The sequence below is a fragment of the Ursus americanus genome, chromosome 30, assembly GCF_024610735.1.
Source record: "Ursus americanus isolate L20-20 chromosome 30, mUrsAme1.1.p, whole genome shotgun sequence".
Lineage (NCBI taxonomy): Eukaryota > Metazoa > Chordata > Mammalia > Carnivora > Ursidae > Ursus > Ursus americanus.
Window position 1 is genome coordinate 22,383,180 of NC_142156.1, and position 21,252 is coordinate 22,404,431.

At 50.0% G+C, this 21,252-nt stretch overlaps 1 protein-coding gene across 1 annotated transcript in view; it reads left to right on the forward strand.

Moving 5' to 3' along the window:
• The first annotated feature begins 1,218 nt into the window (after nt 1-1,218).
• Nucleotides 1,219-21,252, forward strand: part of TMEM132C (transmembrane protein 132C) — a 196,992-nt gene continuing 176,958 nt past the window's right edge. The window contains exons 1-2 of the mRNA XM_087857167.1: nt 1,219-1,240; nt 2,159-3,047. Coding sequence (XP_087713293.1) covers nt 1,219-1,240; nt 2,159-3,047 — 911 coding nt within the window. The remainder of the gene's footprint in view (nt 1,241-2,158; nt 3,048-21,252) is intronic.

Sequence of the window (21,252 nt, forward strand, 5' to 3'; positions counted from 1 at the left end):
CAGCATTTACTAAAAAATAAGAGATTCATATTTTAGGCTTTGTGTGTGTGTGTCTGAACTCAAAAAGTAGAAAAAAGGAATCCCTACACAGGGAGAATGAAGCACGAGGAGAAGCCTTGTTGGCAGCGCTCCCTGCGATGGGTTTGTCCTGCTCTGCTCCTTTGGAGAGCCCGTCCCCCCTCCCCCACCCCTAAACAAATCAGTCTCTAAATCTCCACACTTCAAGGTGTAAGAGCTTTTTTGAAGAGGGATGAGTAACTAGAACAAAACATCTGATGTGGCAATTTAGTTTGGTTTTTACAAAATGTTATAAGTTGCTTAAATAATCAATGGCCTTTTTAAGGACATGGAGCCAGTACTCTTTCTGGAATGTTCTACTTTGGCAGGGCCTTTTGAGAATGATTTCACCTGGTTCTGGAATGAGAGGGTTAAAATGGAAGTGTAGACACATTCCTCAGAGAGAGAGAGGGGTGAGCACCCTTGCTCCTGGGGGCCTCAGAACAAAGCCTCTGGCGGAGAAGAAGGGAGGATGCTGTCTCTTTGAAAAGCCATCTTGACAACCCAAGCCCGTTTGGCTGCAGCACCACCAAAGGCGGCTTTGATCTGCTAGCCAGTGTCCCTGCCGGGAAAAGGATTAGGGGAGCTTCCAGAGGAGAGAGGCACAGGCCGTCCCATATGCTGGATGGGCTGCACCTGCTGCCATCAGGAGGAAGGCCAGCAGGGGAGGGTGGAGCGGCCGGAGGAGACAGAACTGTCCTCTCTCTCCATATATGAATGGGGGCCCATTGGCATTTCTGGGCTGGTGTTCAAAGACTAGGGCACAGCCATGGGCTTTGGGGGTTTTGCAAAGCCAGCCATTGGGCACTTTAACCTCTTTGTCCTGTGTGTGTAACGAGTCCTCAGTGAGCCGCCCACAGTGTGAGAGGAAGCCATAGGGAATCTTTAGAGAGAAGAACCTTCAGGCGGCAAGATCCTGCTGGTAGAACGGCTGTCCCTGTCTGCAATGGGCAGAGGAGGGCAGAAAGGCAGGGGTGATGCTCTTGCCTGTCTCGGTGCTGAGCTCCAGCCCCCAGGGTAGGACGGCTTACCAGGCTGTGGATTCTAGTCAGAGCTATCCAACTCAGATGTACCCACACAGTTACAAGCAGGTAACTGAATGGAGCCCCGTGGCCTGCCAAGTGATTTCTCCCCTTATTGCCAGGTGGACATAATGCCTAAATGTCGCCAGGTCCTCCCATGTGTAAGGAGAAACTGGAGACCCAGATACTTCCCAGTTGTTCGAGATGGTTCCCATTCTTAGCGATCTTCTAAAATACTGTGGGGCAAAGAGAGCCCATCCCCAGGCTGGGTTGCGTGCCATAAGCCAGCAGTTTGTAGTATCTCCCAGTGAGCCACGTTTCCGTTTAACTTTATGAATTTGTTGTTACGCAAAAGATTTTTAAAAAATTTTGCATAGGGAAGTTTATCACTTTTTTAAAATTGCGTTTGGATTTTGAGTCATAATTAGAAAGCTTTCCCTATGTCCAGTTCATAAAGGAGTTCATCCGTTGTCTTCTTTTAGAACTGGAAAAATATTATTTCCTTATGTCTAGATCACTGATTCACTTGATGTTTATTCTTGTGTATGGTGTGAGGTATGGATCTAATTGTGTCTTTTTTCAAGTTGTATCTTTGTTTCAAGTGGCTAGCCAGTTGTCCTACAACCATTTATGAAGAAGTCTCTCTTTGCCTCATGACTTGGGTGCTGTCTTTATCACATGCTAAATTTCCAGACGTACGTGAGTTTATTTACAGACTCACCCATTCCATTGGTCTGTTTTTCTATTGATGTACCCGTGCTATCAACTATGCTTTAAACTCATGCAAATTATTAATCAACATCCCAACTCCACATTCATGGGTATCATGCCAGCTTTCTGCTTGGTGGCACCATGAAATCATCACCATTCAACCGTTCGTAACGTGCAAAAATCTACATTTTGTAATTTGCAGAGCATCTAGTCCTTTACTGGCTGATCCCAGGAGGACCACGGAAATTCTAGCCAAGTGGGCTTTGGAATGTTCTCCTCATTTCTAAATTGCTTATGGACCTGCTGCCCAAGGAGTCCATCAATAACCCCATCTTTGTCTTTTTCTTTTCTTTCTTTGCCCCCTGCAGTGATAGAGGGCCGAGGGGTCACAGACAACGTGCCGCGGTTTTCCTCGCTGCCGCCCTTCCTGCCTGTGACCTACCACATCCTGGGAGCAGAGACGTCCTTCTTCCTGAAGGAGGCCAACCAGGACGTCATGCGCAACTCCAGCCTGCACACCAGGGTTGAGTCCTTCTTCACATACAAGGCCAAGAGGCCCCCGGTGCTCAACGTCAGCTACGGGCCCTTCTCCGTGCAGAAGGTCGTGCCTCTGGAACTGATGGTCACTTCGAACTTTCTCGGCCCAACCAGTAAGTTCGGTCTCAACTGGAAGCTGAAGGCGCACATCGTGCGGGACAAGGTGTACCTGAGCCGGCCCAAGGTGCAGGTGCTGTTCCACGTGCTGGGCCGGGACTGGGCGGCGCAGAGCCCCGGCGAGCGGCTGCCCTGCCTGCGCGTGTTCGCCTTCCGCGAGACCCGGGAGGTGCGGGCCGGCTGCCGGCTGCAGGGGGCCCTGGGGCTGTGCGTGGCCGAGCTGGAGCTGCTGGCCGCCTGGTTCGGGCCCCCCAGTGTGGTGGCTGGGAGGAAGAAGGTGCCCGGGCCGCCCGAGGGGAGCCCCGTGGAGCTCTACTACTCCGTGCAGCCGGGGGACGCGCGTGGGGACTGTGCGGGCAGCGACGTCAGGAAGGGCAACGCCATCCGGCCGGGCAAGGACGGGCTGGACGAGGCTGTGCCCCACTTGCAAAGGATCGGCGCTGTCAGCCTCTATCGGGCCCAGGACACGGCCCAGCTCAGCGAGCTGCGTTTGGACAGCAACGTGGCCGTCTGGCTGCCCTCCCGGCCAGTCAAACAAGGAGACGTGGTCACTGCCTATGTCACCGTCGCCAGCAATTCCACCGTGGACCTCTTCATCCTGAGGTAGGTGCCCAGGCTGGCCCAGGGCAGTCTTGCGCGTGCCTCATGTGAGGTGGGGCTGGACGCCTGGGGTCTCGCCACCTTCAGGAACCCTCGGGCTTCACAGTGAAGCCAGATTCTGCAGCTATACCAGGGCTCTCAGCAGTGCCTCTCATATCGCGGATTGGGGGCGGGGGAAGGGGGCCAGAAACCGCATCGGAAGGAAACAAGGGTAAACGAATCACTCTCTTTTGACCTTGAGTTGTCATCGAACTTGGAGAAGGTTGTGATTTTTCTTTAGCTTTGAGTTCTTTTGTAGATATGCAGATACTTGTTGCATGATTGAGAGTTTATTTTCGCAGAGCCCAAGAAGAGACATAGGGCTTATGATATTTAGAGTATTTTTACTTCGGGTGAATATGTGAGAAAAAGGCAAGGATGCACCCTTTAAAAAAAATATTTGTGAGATTCAATGTTGCCAAGTCAGGGCTGGGGGAATCTGAGTTCCTGAGCTTGGCGTAGCTGTGATTAAAGGCGTCTGTCCCATAGAAAATCCCTGCACAGAGGTATTCCAGCTCCTAAAAAAAGAAAGAACAGAAAGTAAATTGAAGCAGCAGAATAACCCACTTGCCACCCCCACTGCTGGCTCGGCGCTTGAGTTCTAATAGGGCTGCTCTGTCACTGTGTGATGATTCCGAGGTCGGTCCGGGAGCGTCTGCTCTCCGAGGGTTATTAATACTGGAGAAAAGCCACTTACAGCAAATCCTCTTAAAATGTAGACCAGGGTCTCGTAATAATGAGAAAATATTTGAGATTTGTTTAAAAGATAAAGATGATAAAAATCGTGTTCTTTTTTTTTTTTTACCTTCAAGTGCAGAAGGACTTAGGTCATAATTACAGCTCTGCCTTGGTTCTTTTTTAAAACAAGAAATACATCAAATGTTGTAGGAGTTGCTTGGGAAAATATCTGCAAAATAGAATGAAAGCATTGTCTCGTGTATTTCCTTTTGTTTAGGTTTTGTTGTATAATGTCAAGAACGGTCATTTAAAAGGCTTTGTTTGAGTTTGTTTTCACAAAATGCACTCCAGGGTTTCAATGTTTCTGAAGGCATTTCTTCACCCTTCAGATTCGAATAACGCTCTTCTGAAATGTCTGTCTGGTCATCGTCCTTGTCATGTTTTCTTTCAACTTTTAAGTGGGCTCATTTGACCAGACCCTCCCTTGCCAGTGTGTTCTGGATAGGATCGAGATCTTCCACGACATCGTGCGATGTTACGAAATCCTCCATCGTTCGCAAGATACAAAGTTTGCCCTGCGGGGATTCCCATCACATCCACACTCTCAGCCTGGCCAGCTAGGCACCTGCCGACTGTGTGTGAGAAGGGACGCCCCTCCCCGTCAGGGCGCCAGTGGCTCAGTGGAAGTGTTACCCTTATAACTTCGGGGCCAGGCCAGCATACGTTTAGGAACCGGGTTTTGCTTCCTTCTGCCTTGGCTGGGAAAGACACTGATCCGGAAGGTTTGAGTTCTGTTTTCCCTGGGTCCCTTGGCACGCTGGGTTTTAGATCATTTCATTGTAAAATAAATATATACAGCCCAGGCTTTGGAAAGTAGATGGAGAAGACAGGGATGGTACCACTAACACGCTTCAAGATTCCAGAGCCCTAATTACCTTCGCACTTGGACTGATCCGTAACTTTGCCTTCATTTTTTTTCATAATAGTATTTTTTTATTATATTATGTTAGTCACCATACAGTACAACCCTGGTTTCTGATGTAAAGTTCGATGATTCATTAGTTGCGTATAACACCCAGTGCACCATGCAATACGTGCCCTCCTTACTACCCATCACCAGCCTATCCCACTCCCCCACCCCCCCCGAAGCCCTCAGTTTGTTTCTCAGAGTCCATAGTCTCTCATGTTTCATTCCCCCTTTTGATTACCCCCCTTTCTTTATCCCTTTCTTCTCCTACTGATCTTCCTAGTTCTTATGTTCCATAGATGAGAGAAATCATATGATAGTTGTCTTTCTCTGCTTGACTTATTTCACTTAGCATTATCTCCTCCAGTGCCGTCCATGTTGCAGCAAATGTTGAGAACTCGTTCTTTCTGATAGCTGAGTAATATTCCATTGTATATATGGACCACAGCTTTGCCTTCAGAAACGCAGGCTCTGTGGTCCACCATGGGTGGGTTTGAGTGAGTCACTGGGTGCCTGGGTCCCAGGAAGAGCAAGTCCTTCAGCGGCCAGTGGGCCCCAGGCCTGCTTCATTGGACAGGAGGGGATGTTTTCTGTAATTGTCATCATCACGGGCAGAAACGGTGGTGAGGACCAGCTCCTGCAAACAGCTGGCTCAGCCCTGAGCCTGTCTCCTCCACTCCCTGGCTGTGGGACTGTGGGCAGCTCACCTGACCTCACCGTACCTCTGTCCCCTCTCCTCTGCCTCAGCTGTCATCATGGCACCTCCTTCTGTAGGGGTGGGAGGCCCCCGAGAGCCCATATTTATTTGTAAGGTGCTTGTAACAGCGCCTGGCCCATAGAAAGTATGTCTATGAATGTTGACTGTCGCTCACAGGGGCTGTGTTTAAACATCCATCAAAACCTCCCTAAGCGTTGAATTCTGTTAGCAGTAAAAGGACTCCGTGCCTTGCATAAAACCACAGCCACCAGGTCTGTTCTCGATGCTGTATTCATTTCCAACTCGCCATGATTTTGTTTAAAGAGAAACACTGGTTTTTTTTTATAATGACAAGCACTTTGGAGCACAGAGAGCGGTGATGGCGCGGTTCTGGGCTGGGCATTGCTTAGGGCCGTGAGGTGCAGCAGCCTTCCTGATCATTCCAACCACAGACCAGAGTCCTGGGGGGAGACAGAGGAGACCCAGAGTCCCGACGTGAGGCCGAAGGATGCCGCTGCTGTGACTGATGGGCCGAGTGTGGGGGAAGCAGGCTTCCCTTCCAGAGAACGTGGTGAACTGTAACTTAGTTAAAAGTAATGTTCATTTTTCAACGGATTGTTTCAAGGATAAAATATTCAGTAAGAGAACGCAAGAGGCTGTACGAAGACGCAGCACGGACAGTGACTGCGCGTGAGTGCACGTGCTCACGGGACCCACGTGCCTCCAGCAGCCTCCAGCCGCGGCTGCAGGTTGGATAGTAGGGAAATCCATCTTTCTACTGAGAAATTCGGGGGTCTTGCAGGAGCCCTTGGAAGACCTCTCCTGACTGTGAAATCCAGAGGTGTTCTCCTTCAGTACCTTGCATGATGGCTTTGACGACAAGGCTTTATTTGGAGACAGCCAGGACTTTGTAGGGATTTTTATAGGGCCAGTAGCCTGTCTGGGAACCTGGCCTAGGCCTCCTTGATAAGATTGTTTTCACGAATGATGCCGCCTTCATGAGTCAAAAGAAGCAGCCTGCTTTTGGCTCACGACTTCAGAAACTTAACTCAAACACGTCAAGTGTGGAAAGTTGAAGCGTTGTTTCCTGTAGCCATAGTGATTTGGGAGACCTATTTGAGAAAATAAGAAATTGTGATCGCCAACATAAATGAAAAATGCATAACCAGACGTGTTCCGCAGACACGTCGAGTGCATCCGTTCACGGGCGCAGGCCCCTTGGCCCTTGGCGGAGAGCGAAGCAGGGAGCAAGGGCCCAGCAGACATTTAGGGAAGTCGTGCAAACCAATACCTGCTATCAAACCTAGATCACAAATGTCTCTTTTCACGGAGGTTTTCCTTCATGACTGAGGCTTCTTGAAATAAACCTCGAGATTCCTTACAGCAAGCAGAGGCGTGACTCACTATTCCAGCGGCTTCCAAAATATGCCGACAACCGAGTCGTCAGTCCTGAAAATGCCCAGTGCCACCCCACGTGTCTGGGTGCCACCAAGGCCTCGGGACGCTGAGGATGGGCCTTGCCCCGGACCCCTGCTTCCTCAAAGTGCCGTGTTAGACAGACTTTGCCCAACTTCTTCCTGTTTGGGATCCATGTCCACTTTACCTCAGTTGGTCCTGGCCTTGCAGGCCGCTAGAGGGGAGAGTGGGGAAGGCCACTGTGCCTCAGCCTCGTGCTAAGTAACTGGAATTCATGCCTACGAGGCAATGGAGATGGTCCGTACCTGAGAACAGGCTTGCTTCATTGTGTCCAAAGTTCAGGAAAAAAACAGAAGTAAAACCAATGAATCCCTGAAGTTTACTGTGAACACACCCAGAGGACAGTTTGCACACCGAGAGCCCTGGAAGCAAAGCCTGGAATGAGACTCGGGGTTGGGCAGGGGGGACGTGGGGGGGTGGATGGGGGAGGGGATGGGGGTGGCACATAAGTTAGAAAGCAGGCAGCTCCCAGAGCCCCGAGGCAGGGACCGACTCTTCTTCTTGGTTATTGTTCAAAGTATTAGAATTTTCTTAAAGGAAGGGAAAGGGGTTAGCGGTGACCTCCTATCAATTTGGGGGAACAATTCAAGTCTCACTTATGATTTTCCAAGGCAGAAGCCAGCAGTGACCCAGGTCAAGTTGGCCTCGCTTGTCTTGCGAATGAGCTGAATTAAGCTTTGCTTGTGTGATGAAACTGGGTTTGTCAGCTCAGGGAATTTTCAAGGCTGGGCTCTGTTGTTCGTGTGTGATTTTAGCATCCTCCCCGCTTTGGGTCAGTCCCTCAGCAAACTGAGAGCGTGAGCAGCTGGTACGGCGTTCCCATCACTACCACGGATGACGCAGCCGGGCTGAGGACTCCCATGATCCCCGGCGCCAACAGGTGCTTTGCTGTCACGTGCATGGGTGGTCAGATTGTTGGGCTCCCCAAGGTGTCTGATCCCGATGGACGTACTTTGAGGTGTGAGTGACTATCAAGGGGCGTTTAAAACTCTTGAGAGGAGATGGAGGTCAGTCAGACGACCACAGGACAACACTAGCCAAGGAATGAACCCCTCCCCCCAGAGCAGATTCCCAGAAGGCAAGATCTAACCAATTAAGCAACCCCAATGGGTTATAATGAGATTCAAGTTTTTCCTGTCGAAGTTAAACCACAACACGAGGTGTTAGCAACCGCCTCTCCTCGTGGTGACTTAGGGCCGGATGAACATGAGAATGATTTATTTCAGGTGACAGTGCTGCAGACCAGGTCTAAACCAGGTCTCTGTCTGATGGGAGCAATCAGCCATTTAATAAGAGACATCTCTTTGGAAATAGAAGAAAAGCAAAGGTTGATAATCTGATCATTGATAATATAAGCAGCCTGTTGAGAAAATTTCTAGATTTGAGTTGGAAGCATCTTCAAAGGGTGGAATGAGGTTGGCGGCTTCAGTCCCAGGGGTCTCCCCGGGTGGCAGTTTGAGCCTCTGGTGATGTCGTGGGCGTTCCCATCCGGCAGTGAAGGTTGTCTGGACGTGTCCTGCATTTACACATAGGTCACAAGCCTCGGAGACAATTAACAACGAGAGTCTGATCATGGGTACATTCTAGTTTTCCATCTGAAATACAATTTTTATAGTTATTTCATTTTTATCAAAGATAGAGTAAAACTCATTTGTTTGTAAAAAAAATAAGTCTAGTCTTCTTAAACTTGGATTATTGATATCAGTGCAGGAAGGATACTGATTCTATGTTCTCAAATACGATATTCAGTAATGCTCTGGTCATATCCAAGGGCGTCACTGGCTTTCTAAGGTCAATGTCAGTTCTTTAAAAGTGTCTGATAATAAGGAATCTCAGACGTTTAAAGTATCTTTATGCTAAGAAGCCAGGCTACGGACTTGTCTAATTGAGTCCCGTTGCAAAGGGAACAGATCTCATTGAGCTTATTTTAATATGTATATTGTCATGAAGAATGAGAATATTTGATCAGAGTTTCTGAATTCTGGAGAGATCCGGTAGGGAGAAAAAGGGAAATGTTTCAGTCTGGGTTTACAGTCCTATGCTTTATCAAATCCCTGCAAGTTATAAATGTCTTAAAAGGAAGGAGGAAAGGGGTCCTTTCAATCTGGAAAACAAAATATTAAAGAACCAGCAGTGTTTTTAAACGAAGTCATTACGATTCCAGTCCCTCCGTCCATTCATTCAGTGTCCCATATTTAATTCTTGCCGTGTTTCATCAGCGGCTTCATGAATCCGTCTGCTCTCCGTTAGCGTTTGAGAAGGTCTTGCCCAGTTCAGTGTTGCGATCTTAAAGTTCTCAGACACTGTGTTCTGGAGGTCTGGTTGGGTCTCCCGAGGGTCCCTCTGAAGATGAGGGACTTCGGTCTGTGGTTGAGTGCGTGCGTTCAGAGAGGAAACATCGAGAGCAGAACGGGAGCTGTGTGTGACGGGGACTTACCAACCGTGACAGTTGAAGATCTAGGGGGCTCCTATGTGTCTGGACTCCTGTGGACCTCGGATGGTCACCCGGTGTCCTGCCAGCCCGGGACCAGCCCCCAGGTCTTCCCCCGAGGCAGCCGCCCTCTGCACCAGCCAGCCCTGCACAGACCCACAGGAATCTCCATATCTCCCTCTCTGTTCCTTCTCCCTGGGCCTTGAGGTTTCTCAGGAACGCCTGAAATCGAGCAGCAATTTTCAGGGCTGCTCTGCCCCTTCCTGGGTCGGTTTTGTGTGCTGGCACCGATAACGGAGTCTTCGGGACATAAATCTGAAGAGACGATTTTTCTTTTTTAAGTAAAACTCTATGAAGTCAGGGGGTAGTCTTCCCAGTACAATAAAAAGGGAGCCGAGGAGAGACAGTCTATGCTGTGCAAGGACTTGACAGCCTTGGCGTTGCCGGGGCAGGATTGCAGAATAAGGGAGCAGGGGGTGCCCTCAGCTGGGGTGCGGACGGCGCCCTCACGGGCCCCTGACTCACGCGTTCTGTCCTGGTTTGACTAGTGGACAAGTGCTCATTCTTGCTAAGAACTGGCGTTCCCCCCAACCAAATCCACACAGCATCCTGTGCCATTAACAGCCTCTCTACGTTCCCAGCATGTTCCAATAAATAAATAAAAAGGATAAAGGGCGGAAGCAGGAAAGAGGCTTTTAAAGCAGTGAACTGAAGTGACTTTGCATGCAGGGGTGTTGGGAGAGGGGTTATTTTTCCAAGTAGGTTGCAGTTTGTTGGCGGACTCATTCCTAGAAGCTAAATGCATGAAGAGGGAGTGCCCGTAGGGATTGTCGACTGGCTGTCCCCTCCTCTAAAAGGATTTTTGCGATGCCAGCTCAGGGCAGAGGACACGGTGCTGGGCTCCCACGGGTGGGTGGCTGGTGGGATCCACGGAGCGTGTCCCTCCTGATAGGCTGAAGCCCATCAGGGAGCTCCACACTTTAGTCCACTTGCACTTAATTATACCCCAAACATACACAGATACACAGAATACAAAAATGTTCGCAGCAGCATTACCCATAATGGCCAAAACATGGAAACAACCTGCACGTCTATCAACCGGCAAACGAGTAAGCAAAGTGCCATCTCTCCGTGTATTGGGATATCGTGTGGCCACAGAAAGGAGCAGAGATCCAGGCCATGGCGTGGATGGAGCTTGAAACCGTGATGCTGAGGGGAGAGGCCAGGGACCCACGACCCCAGCCTCTGGGGTCACTGGCTTTGCTGAGAAGCTAAAAACACCGGCTTTCAGTGCAGGCTCTGAATTTATCCAAGCGGACAACAGAATCACTTTTCAGCGTCACCATGCAGGCCTGGGGACCTGATGGTGACCCTAGGCTGAGCTGTGTCTCCTGATCTAAGTTGTGGTTCAAAGCATCAGTGTATTCGTTTCCTGGGGCTTCTGTAACAAACTACCCCAGATGGGGTGGCTTAAAGCGTCGGAAACGTGGCCTCTCACAGATCTGGAGGCAGAAGCCTGGAGTTAGGGCGCTGGCTGGGCCGAGCTTCCTCCGGAGGCAACGTGGGGCAGGGAGTGGGGGGATCCTTCCCTGTCTCTTCCTCATTCAGCTGGTGCCTCGGCTCCTGGCTGCATTGCTCCCGCCCTGCCTCTGTCCGCACACGGCGTCCCCTCCCTGTCCCTCTGTGTCCATGTCTCAGATCCCCTCGCCTTTCCTTGCAATGATCCCCTCCGGAGATCCGGCACTAGTCACCTCTGCAAAGACCCTGTTTCCCAGTGAGGCCATATTCTGGGGTCCCGGATGGACATGAAGTGGGAGAGCCCCCACTCTCCCACCCACTCCAGAGAGGACAGGACCACCCCATGCATTTCGGGGCCTTGCACCGTGTCATCCTGGGAACTTCTGAATTGCCATGTGCCCCTCTGCAAGCTCCCCGTGGTGGGAGAGCAGAGCTCCCATGGGGAATTGGAGCCTTCACCACGCAGAGAGCACGCCCGTCTGGGCCCCGTGCACCTGTGCCCTGCTCTCAAACGCCCCCTCTGATTCCTGACCTCAGCCTGCACCGTGCTGTTGTAACCGAATGTTGGCGAGCTCTTTTTTTCTTTCCTTGATCCCCTTTGATCCAAGGGTATGGAAAAGCCTGAAAGGCAATTTCCAGATCCCTGGCTCGCCCCTGGAAGATTTGGCTGTTCATTCCCAAATAGGCATCCATCCTCCCGGGGCAGGTGGAGCCCTCAGGAATGACCCGACTGTCCCAGACTCATCATTAGGAGGAGACCCCAAAACACAGTTGGGTTTGCACTGACTGCAAATTTGGAGCTAATTCAGACAATTCTGGAAACTCATTTTCCCACACTCTGTCTACAATTCATTTCCCTGTTGAATGTCTCCGAAGGAAAGGTTTGTTTTCATTTTGTTCAGCTTGTCATTTTAAATGTATTCTTCTGGAACAGAGAAAAGGAACAATTTTCTTTCTGCTTGGGGAGAAGTGAAGAAATAATGTTTCCTGCTCAGGGCCCCCTCCCCAGCTCCCCACAACACATCTGCGTTGCCAGGCAGCCCGGCTTCGGTGAGACATTTGACTGTTGTGGGAAAAACATTTACACATAAAATTGACTCCAGCTCTCTGAAAAGTGAAAGAAAGCAGAGCTTTTCTGACCGAGACCTGCTTCCTTTATGCCACATTCTTTCACTGATTTAAGAGTCAGCTTAGTTTTCAAAGTAAAATAAAGTAAAAATTTAAAAAATAAAGGGCATCTTCATTTTCTGGCTTCCTGGGTCACAGTTCCGTCTGTTGCACACAATGTGCCATGTGCATAAGGGGACCGGTCTACCTGGGCATTCTTGGAGAGCAGAGGCAGGCTGCGGGGTGAGTAAGAATTGCAGTAAGAGTGTGGGATACTCCAGAGTCCCAGAATACTGGGGTATTTTTTTTTAAGATTTTTATTCTTTTCTTTTTTTTTTAAAGATTTTTAAAATTTATTTGACAGAGAGACAGCCAGCAAGAGAGGGAACACAAGCAGGGGGAGTGGGGGAGGAAGAAGCAGTCTCCCAGCGGAGGAGCCTGATGTGGGACTCGATCCCAGGATGCCGGGATCACGCCCTGAGCCGAAGGCAGACGCTCAACGACTGAGCCACCCAGGCGCCCCTTAAGATTTTTATTCTTAAGTAATCTCTACACCCCATGTGGGGCTTGAACTCACGACCCCAAGATCAAGAGTCACACGCTCCACTGACTGAGCCCACCAGAAGCCTCCATACTGGGTTTTTTGTTTTTTGTTTTAGATTTTTAAAATTTATTTTAGAGAGGGAGAGAAAGAGAGAGTGTGCAAGCAAGGGGAGGGGCAGAGGGAGAGGGAGAACCAGACTCTGCACTGAGCATGGAGCCCGGCACAAGGCTCCATCCCAGGACCCTGAGATCCTCATTCACAACCTGACCTGAAATCAGAAGTCGGAGGCTCCATCGACTGAGCCACCGAGACGCCCCTGGGGTATTTTTAAGTGTTGATTTGCTGCTACTTTGCTTGGTGTCATGGCATTACTGCAGGATTCCTTAATATGGGAAATCTAAACCATGTATGCCTTGCAACCCCAAGAGTTATTGGGTGAATTAAAGTCTCGGATAGGGAGACAAGGCTTACCTGTTTCTAAAGCATTCCGATTGCATTACCCCTTCCTTGTTCGGAACCTTCTTTGGAACCTCATTGCTGTTTCAGCCCCCATCCCCCGTGCTCCTAGACATGCTGAGCACATTTTCTTGCATTTACGAGCCCTCCGTGGCCAGCTGGGCTCCAGTCAACTTTCAGAAGGGTGATGCCCTTTTTTATTTACAAAGGAGGGGATCGTGCAGATGGGGACATGAAGGCAAAGAGGAGGATGTGGTGCAGGAGGGGATGGAAGGGGGAGAGAGGCAGGCTGTGGATCTCAGTCCCAATTCCCAGCCGTTTCCACAGGTGAACCCGGTGACCTCGCTTCCCCCATGGCTGGGGTCCCCTTGTCCCTCACCCTTTCCCAAGGCCAGACCTTGGTGCCTTAGACTGTCTTGTGTCACCTGGGGCTGTCTACCTCTGTCCCTTTACCCCAGAAGCACCGGCCAGAAGGGGCAGCATGCTCAGGTCTGGATGGTGGCTGTCACTGGGGTGGGGCCACTTGTGAGGACAATGCATAGAAGAAGATGAAGACCTGATCTCACATTCCTTGAAAACACCACCATCCGTTTTGTGTTGGTACTGTGATCACTCTAGACATGCCTTCCTGAAGAAAGTGTCTCTTCTTTTGAATTTCTCAAGGGAACTTTAAGAAGTGGAATTCACTACCGCATAAAGGAATCCACAGGCCTCTTTAGAGGCTCTTAGCCACCACTTCCATATCCTGGCTCCTCCCGGGACTGCTGTTTGGATGGCGCTATTGGGCTTCTAGAAAATCATGTTTGCATAGTGTTTGGCAAGTCCTCATTCACAACAGGCCATGCAGTTCTCTCAACAACCCATTCTGAGATTCAGTCTCTCTCACTCCGTCATCCAAACCCCTGTCTTCATGTTGTCCCAACTCCTGTTGGCTCCCTCCACGGTGACTCCAGTGGTTCCCAGTTCATACAACACGTAGAGTTTGAAAGCACACGGTTCCTACAATGAAATACCACCTCACACCCACTGGGACGGCTGCTATTGAAAAAGCAGAAAATAACAAGCATCAATGAGGATGTGGACCAATTGGAACCCTTGTGTCCTAGGGATGGGGATGCAAAATGGTACAGCTGTTGTGAAAAACAATATGGCGGCACCTCAAAAAAACTCAAAATAGAATTCCCGTATGACCCAGTAATTGTCCTTCTGTGTATATGTGTCAAAGAACTGAAAGCAGGATCCTGAAGCGACATTCATATACCCCCGGCAGCATGACTCACAACGGCCGAGAAGTGGATGCAATCCAATTGGCCATCCATGGATGAGTGGAGAAGCAAAGTGCGGTCCACCCATACGGTGGAACGTGATTCAGCCGTAAAAAGGAAGGGGATTCTGACACCTGCTGCAGCGTGAATGAAACTTGAGGACATTATACAGAGTGAAATAGCCAGCCATAAAGTGATAAGTGTCATGTGATTCCACTTACATGAGATAGAGTATTCACAGTCATAGAGACAGAGTAGGGGTGCGGCCGTCTGGGGCTGGGAGGATGGGGGAATTATCGATGAATGGGTGCAGAGTTTCGGTTTTTACAAGATGAAGTGGATTATGGAGGTGAACGGTGGTGACGGCTGCACAACGTTGTGAATGTATTTAATACCACAGAACTCTACACTTGACATTGGTGAAGATAGTCAATTTCACCCTACGTGTATTTTACCTTACTGTCGCGACAACAAAAATCTGTAAGCGGATTTTTATTTTTGTAATAGATGAGCTGGAGCTGAGTCTGCTTGGCTTGGTTTGAGCCACATACTCATACCAAATCCATTTATAGTGACCAGCAAGTAAATGTGTTTCTTCACCCTGCTACCCTGCAAGTTGCAAGGGCTGGATTAATCTCACTAAAAACGTTGACTTAGAGCAGAGGCAGAGTGCTTGGCAAAGGGGAAACTGAGGTATAAGTACTAGAAGATGACGGGTTTACCTACTGGGCAGGAAGGAGCAGAAGATGTCCACCGGTAGCATCGGGATGGGATGCTTGAGGTCAAGTCCTAGACCCACCGTTCTCTCGACGGCAGCGCAGACTCTCTGTGCCTCAGTTCCTGTATGAGGATAAGCATAGTAGCAGCTACTGGTAGGGATATTGGGAGGCTTCAATGGGATAGAATTTTAACTTGTGCTTGGTACATTTTAAGAAGCTAATAAATATTGTTTGTTACTATTGCATTATTTTTTATTATTACGTGTGTTTTTCTGAAGTTGCGCAGAGAGCCCACAGCTCCTCTTGGTTGAGAGCACAAGGTGCACCCCAAAGTGTGCTAATTGATGAACTCCCGGCTCTGTGGTAACATCTACATTCTTTAAGAGGAGGGATGCCCTTGCTTTCATTCCGGCAAAACGAGAGGCTCTAAATCAGGGGTCAGGTTTATCCCCCTCCCCGGGGACATGTGGGAACATCCCGAGACATACTTGGTTATCATCGCGGGGAGCGCATTTCCTCTGGTATCTTGTGCATAGGGGCCAGGGGTGGTGCTAGGCATCCCACAGGGCACAGGACACCCTCGCTCTCCCCAACAAAGGATATCCCAACTCAAAACGCCAATCGGTGGTGCTGGTGTTGAGGAACCCCAAGGAAAACAAACGCCGGTGCTCAGGGGCTCGGCTGCGATCTCAGGTTGCAGCCCACCTTCTCTCAGGCTTAGAAGCCAGCTGTGGTTCTCGGTGCGTCATGGAGCTACCCGTGAACATGTGGTGAGAGCCGCCTGCTGGGGACATAATGACCTTGCCTGGCAATGTAAGAGGTTCTGTTTCTTTGGAACACTCCTCCCAGATGTTGGCAGCAGATAATGTGGCAATAAGCCATTAAAATCAAGGCCAATTTTCATGTTTACCGAAGAGCAAGGACCTAATCTAGTTAGTTTATACTTTGCAGTAAGTCTAGCTTGATAGCCTTTCTTTTTTTTTTCTCTTGTTTTTTTAATTTTTTTTAATTACATTATGTTAGTCACCATACAGTACATCCCTGGTTTCTGATGTAAAGTTCGATGATTCATTAGTTGCGTATAACACCCAGTGCACCATGCAATACGTGCCCTCCTTACTACCCATCACCAGCCTATCCCATTCCCCCACCCCCCTCCCCTCTGAAGCCCTCAGTTGGTTTCTCAGAGTCCATAGTCTCTCATGCTTCATTCCCCCTTCTGATTACCCCCCCCTTAATAGCCTTTCTTAAAAGAAGAAGGAGGAGGAGGAGGTGTTTGGTACCATCAGAGGTATATTCGAAGACGGAGCCCATCCTTGATGGCACATTGGCAGAAAGTGTATCACACTTCAATGACACTCATTTCATTAGCTGTTAATGAGCACTTCCCAGAACAGGCGTCTGAGGCACGGGGCTGGGTCTCCGAGCTGATAGATCAGTGTCAGCGTTTCTCAGATCGAAGAGCTGAAGATTGCATCCAGTTGACAAGCCCAGTTACGCCATCCTGAAATGCACAGTGGGAAAGGAGAGCCTAACATGGCAGCTGCGTGAAGATGGACGGTGGGAAGGCACCGTTTTCATGGAGCTGAGCTCTTGGCTATGGGGTCAAGGAGTACCTGGGCCTCCTTCTCACTAACCACTGGGGCGACAGAGGGTCTCACGAGCTCAAGAGAGTATTCGTCTCCCCATTCTTAGTCAACCTGCTCCGGGTACTCAACCGTCCATCAAGCCCACCTGCTGCGGTGGGGGAGGGGGGCAATATTTTTGATTTAATAAGTGGTATTTTCATCCCACTGTGGGTCTCTTTCCACCGTGGTTCTTTCCAAGATTCAAGCCATAACAAGCACACATTATACGGATTTCCGTGAAGAATGGGGTATCGTAGCACAAATGGAAAGCAAGAGAGTGAAATCCTTAACGTTTGAATTGGGCAAACAATTCGGGAAACTTTTTATGGGGTTTGTTCTTATTCCAAAAGGTTAGAGAAACATTTTCCTAAACTGAGGGTAGGGTGAAAGCATCAGATGGAAGCTGGAAGGGGTTAAATGTTGGCAGGACCCCGAAGGGACCAGGAGACGCATGTGAGAAGTTTGGGAAGACCTGGAAGCGGTGGCATCTTCTCTCCCTCTCTCCAGGCGACACAGAGAACATGCGAGGTCTCAGACTTCTCCTGTGCCCGGCCCAAGAGAAGGAGTGGGAGGAGTGGGAGCAGCGTGATGCGTTTGGCCGAAGGGCCCGAGCCTCCCACAACTGCCCGTATCTCCTATGCACTATAAAGGGACAGAGAGCAAATGCTGGCATTGTTTTCAAAGTAGAAGAGACACATCAGTGGACAGCCTATGAAGGAGTTCCGTTGATTACGGGATATTCCCTTGACATGGCTGTGCCTGGAGAGCAGCACAGAGAGCTAGCCGGTGCCAGTGGGGCCTGGAGCTCCGGGGCCACGTGCCCCACTCACCCTCAGCCCCCACGGAATGGACACACTCCTCTGCACTGGGCATCCATCAGCTGGGGGCTTGCAGCTGCTGTGAGCAACTCTCAGCCACGAGTGGCTTAAACCAGTGGTTCCCCACCTAGACGGGCCACAAGCCTCACCCAGAGTCCCTTTAACATGTCAATCACCAGACCCCAGTTCTACAGCTTCTGGCTCATCGATATGGAGCTGGGCCAGAGAATTTCTATTTCTAACAAGTTCCCTGGTATGATTGCCTACAGTTGTGTGCAAAATCGACACGCTGCTGTCCTAACCCTCAGCGCTTCACGATGTGACCGTATTTGGGGATGGGCTCATTGCAGATGGCGTTAGTTACAGGTGTTCGTGCTGGGGTGCGGGGGCCCCTAATCCCGTAAATCTCAGGGGAAGCTCAGGGCAGCTATCAGGAATGCCACAGAGTTCAGCAAACCACCAGAAGCCTTCTGCCAACGCCTCGAGATTCCAGATGTACTTATACGGAGAGACGGACGGAGAAGCGAAAGTACGCATGGCAAAATTTCTGCGTTGGTCAATGTAGGTGAAAGTTACACAGACATTTATGATGCTCTTCTTTCAGTTTTTCCACGGTGAGTTAAGTGATATTTCAGATTCCGCTGTCCTTTGCCTGTGAATGACAGTCACTTGTGGACCGATTTGTGTGGCTGGAGCAGTGCGTAACCTTGGGCTCTGGCTTTCGGGCTGGGCCGCATTCAGGTGCTTGTAGGAAGAAACAAACTCCCCTCTTCTTCGACCCGAGAGAGTGGCAGGACGTACCTTTCGGACTCATCGGGAGTGTGGGCTCCGCTGCCATTGCATCCTCCCACCCCCGCCCCAGCAGGATACCTGTATCTGGAAAAAGCCCCCTCCTAATCCCTGAAATTCAGTCACCTGGCTTTGCTGCTTCTTCCTTGGCTCTTGAATTGTCTTCAGAAGCTCAGGCGGCAGGCCTGTTGCTATGGAAATTGCTGACTTTTTTTTTTTGCATAAAATGTTATATAAACACCTACAACTTTTTTCCTAGCCTCCAGATTGCTATCATTTTGGCCATCTAATTTAAACTGTTCGAAGAGGGGTGCACCCTGATTGAACTGAACAAAGAAACAGATAGAAAGAGAGGGCACGGTTTATAGGATTGGTGCCCCTCATTGCTTGTCCTAGGCTGAGCTTGGCCATGTCACTGTGCTTTCAGAGCCCTCAGTAGGCTTTGCGCAGAGAGAGCCATCCCCCTCTGTGATGTCATCGGAGTTGGGGACATCTAGGGTGGTGTGCCTTGGTCCTAGGGCGCTCCATATCCCCCAGAAAGGCCAGGAGCTGTGTGGAGCAGGTGTCCCCAGGAAAGCTGGCCTGTCCGCTGGCATACACAAGCTCTCTTTTCGGGCTCTTCAGCCCCTCCCTGCTCTCACTGGGACCATCTTGTGGCTGCTGCTGAGAAGCCCCCCCGCCCCGGGCTGGAGTGTGGAGGACGTGCCCCGAGTGCCTGGTGTTTGCAGAATCTCCAGTGTCTCTGTCAGTCTTCTGGCACCGGCTGAAAAGTCTGTGTGGAATAGGAATGAACTCTCCATAATGGAGTAAAGAGTGATTAAAAAGCACCCCCCGGGGATTTTGCTCTGGTTTCGAGAATGTTCTGTCTTCAAACACGCAGCCAAGCCTGTTTGTAGAACATGAAAGGAGAGACCGCAAAACACTAAAGAGTCACAATAATTGAGTCCTCATGAATGTGAGATGATTAATCTCCGTCATCTTCGGAGCTGCTGACAACTTGATCGTGCTGTGTTTTCTGTACAGGCCAGCCTCCAAGACCCTGCAGGTCCAGTCCCAGGCCACCGCAAACAGTGCATATCGCCATGAATCAAGTCAAATGAACTTACTGGTTTCCCAGTGCGTACGAAGATGATGTTTGCACTGTATCACCATCCATTAAGTGTGCAATAGCATTATGTCTAAAAATATACATACCTTACTACTTTATTGCTAAGAAATGCTCTCATCTGAGCTTTCAGCGACTCATAGTCCCTGATCAGAGATCACCATAACAGATACAATAGTATCGAAGTGGACACGTGCTGTTGGAAACATAGACGCCAATAGACGTGCTCAAGGCAGGGTTGCCACAAACCTTCAGTCTGTAAAACAACACAACGTCTGCAAAGCGCAGCAAAATGAGTTACACGTGTGTATCGGTTTGGGGTTTTTTTCCCCTAATGCTATGAAAAATAAGAGGCATCGGAGGAGAACTGCGTGGTCCAACGCAGATCTTCCGGCAAAAGCGGTTGCCTTCCCAGATACGTTCAGGTAACTCCGTGTTCAACAGCTGGCGCCCATGATTCTGTCCACTTTCCTGGGCAAAATCATTATGTGTTCTGGAGAAATCAGACTCACAGGGTCCACCCTTCCTGGGGCTTCTGAGGACGTGGTTTGCTGAGTTCAAGTCTCGGACTTGAGAAGCTGTGGGTCCCGGGACATGAGGGGTGCAGACGGGCTTGCCCATTGTGGGACAGTGAGTGGCAGATGTGATGGTCTCCATGGGGACGCACAACACGTGTGCGGGAGCGAACGCTGAGCAACTGTCCTCAGGGTGAAAGCCTGGCTCCTGACCTCAGAGACCACACATTTACTAACACCAGCCTTCTCAGATCACAGGACGCCCTTCTGACCATTTTCCTGGAGCCATCGGAACTTCTCCATCTCATTCATTCCTTCATTCCTTCTGTGGACTAGTTAGCCAGTGTCTGTTGACTGGACTCCGTGGTCACCATGGAAGAACCCGCATGGGGTAGCACGTGCAGCAGACCGGCTCTGGGGACTTCTGCGGCTTCTGCGGCTCTGTCCTCCATTGTCTTGCTCGCTGCCCCTCTCCTTAGGGGCCCCCACTTTGGGGGGGCTGCGGCCATTCAGGTGCTCCGAGCCGCGTTCAGTCCATCCCTAAAAAGTGACCTCATAAGAAATGTCCTTCTTAAAATCAAAAAGGATACTACCTTCACAGGTTGTCTTTGGGGACTCATCGCACTACTGTTTTCTTTTATTTTTTTTAAGATTTTATTTTTATTTATTTGAGAGAGAGAGAGCAAGAACAGGGTGGGCAGAGGGAGAGGGAGAAGCAGGCTCCCTGCTGAGCATGGAGCCCAACACAGGACTTGATCCCAGGACCCTGCGATCATGACCTGAGCGGAAGGCAGATGCTTCATGGACTGGGCCACCCAGGTGCCCTGACACTACTGTTTTCTAAAAGTGGTTCCATAGCTGCACATAGAAGTGAATGAAGAATATATGGGATGCTGAAGTCCAAGGTCTAAGAGAACATGTGGCTCTTTCTACCTTGGGTTCAGAAAAATCCCTCAAGACACCTCACAGGGACTCGGAGAAAATCCTACGAAGGAATCTGGTGCCGCCAGATTCTCATTAAAGAAGGGGTTGCGTTTGTCGCCTGGTGGGGTGAGCAAGGGACGCAGGCAGAGGGATGCCGATGAAGGTCTGGGCAAGGGGGAAAGACAGCCCTTACCTGTAGTGTCGGCCTGTTTCTGTGGTGTAAATACCCCCCACCGCCCACGTGATGTCTGGCTTGAAAGATGCCTGAAAGCTTACTTCGTGGGTTCCCGGGCCAGAACGAGCCAGCTTCAGCGCGCCCCTGGGTGCAAGTTACTACTTCTCTTGCTTTCTAAGAAGCATGCTAACATAACCCCTAACACAAGCCTCCCGCGTGTGCCCATATTCTAGAAGAAGTGGCCCGCTTAGGGTAGCAGGGGGCAAGATGATGACTTCTTTTCTTTTTTTTTTTTCTTCCATTGTTACCGATGAGAAGGGACTGGAGGTCCTTTTTAAAAATTGGGTGAAGGAGAAA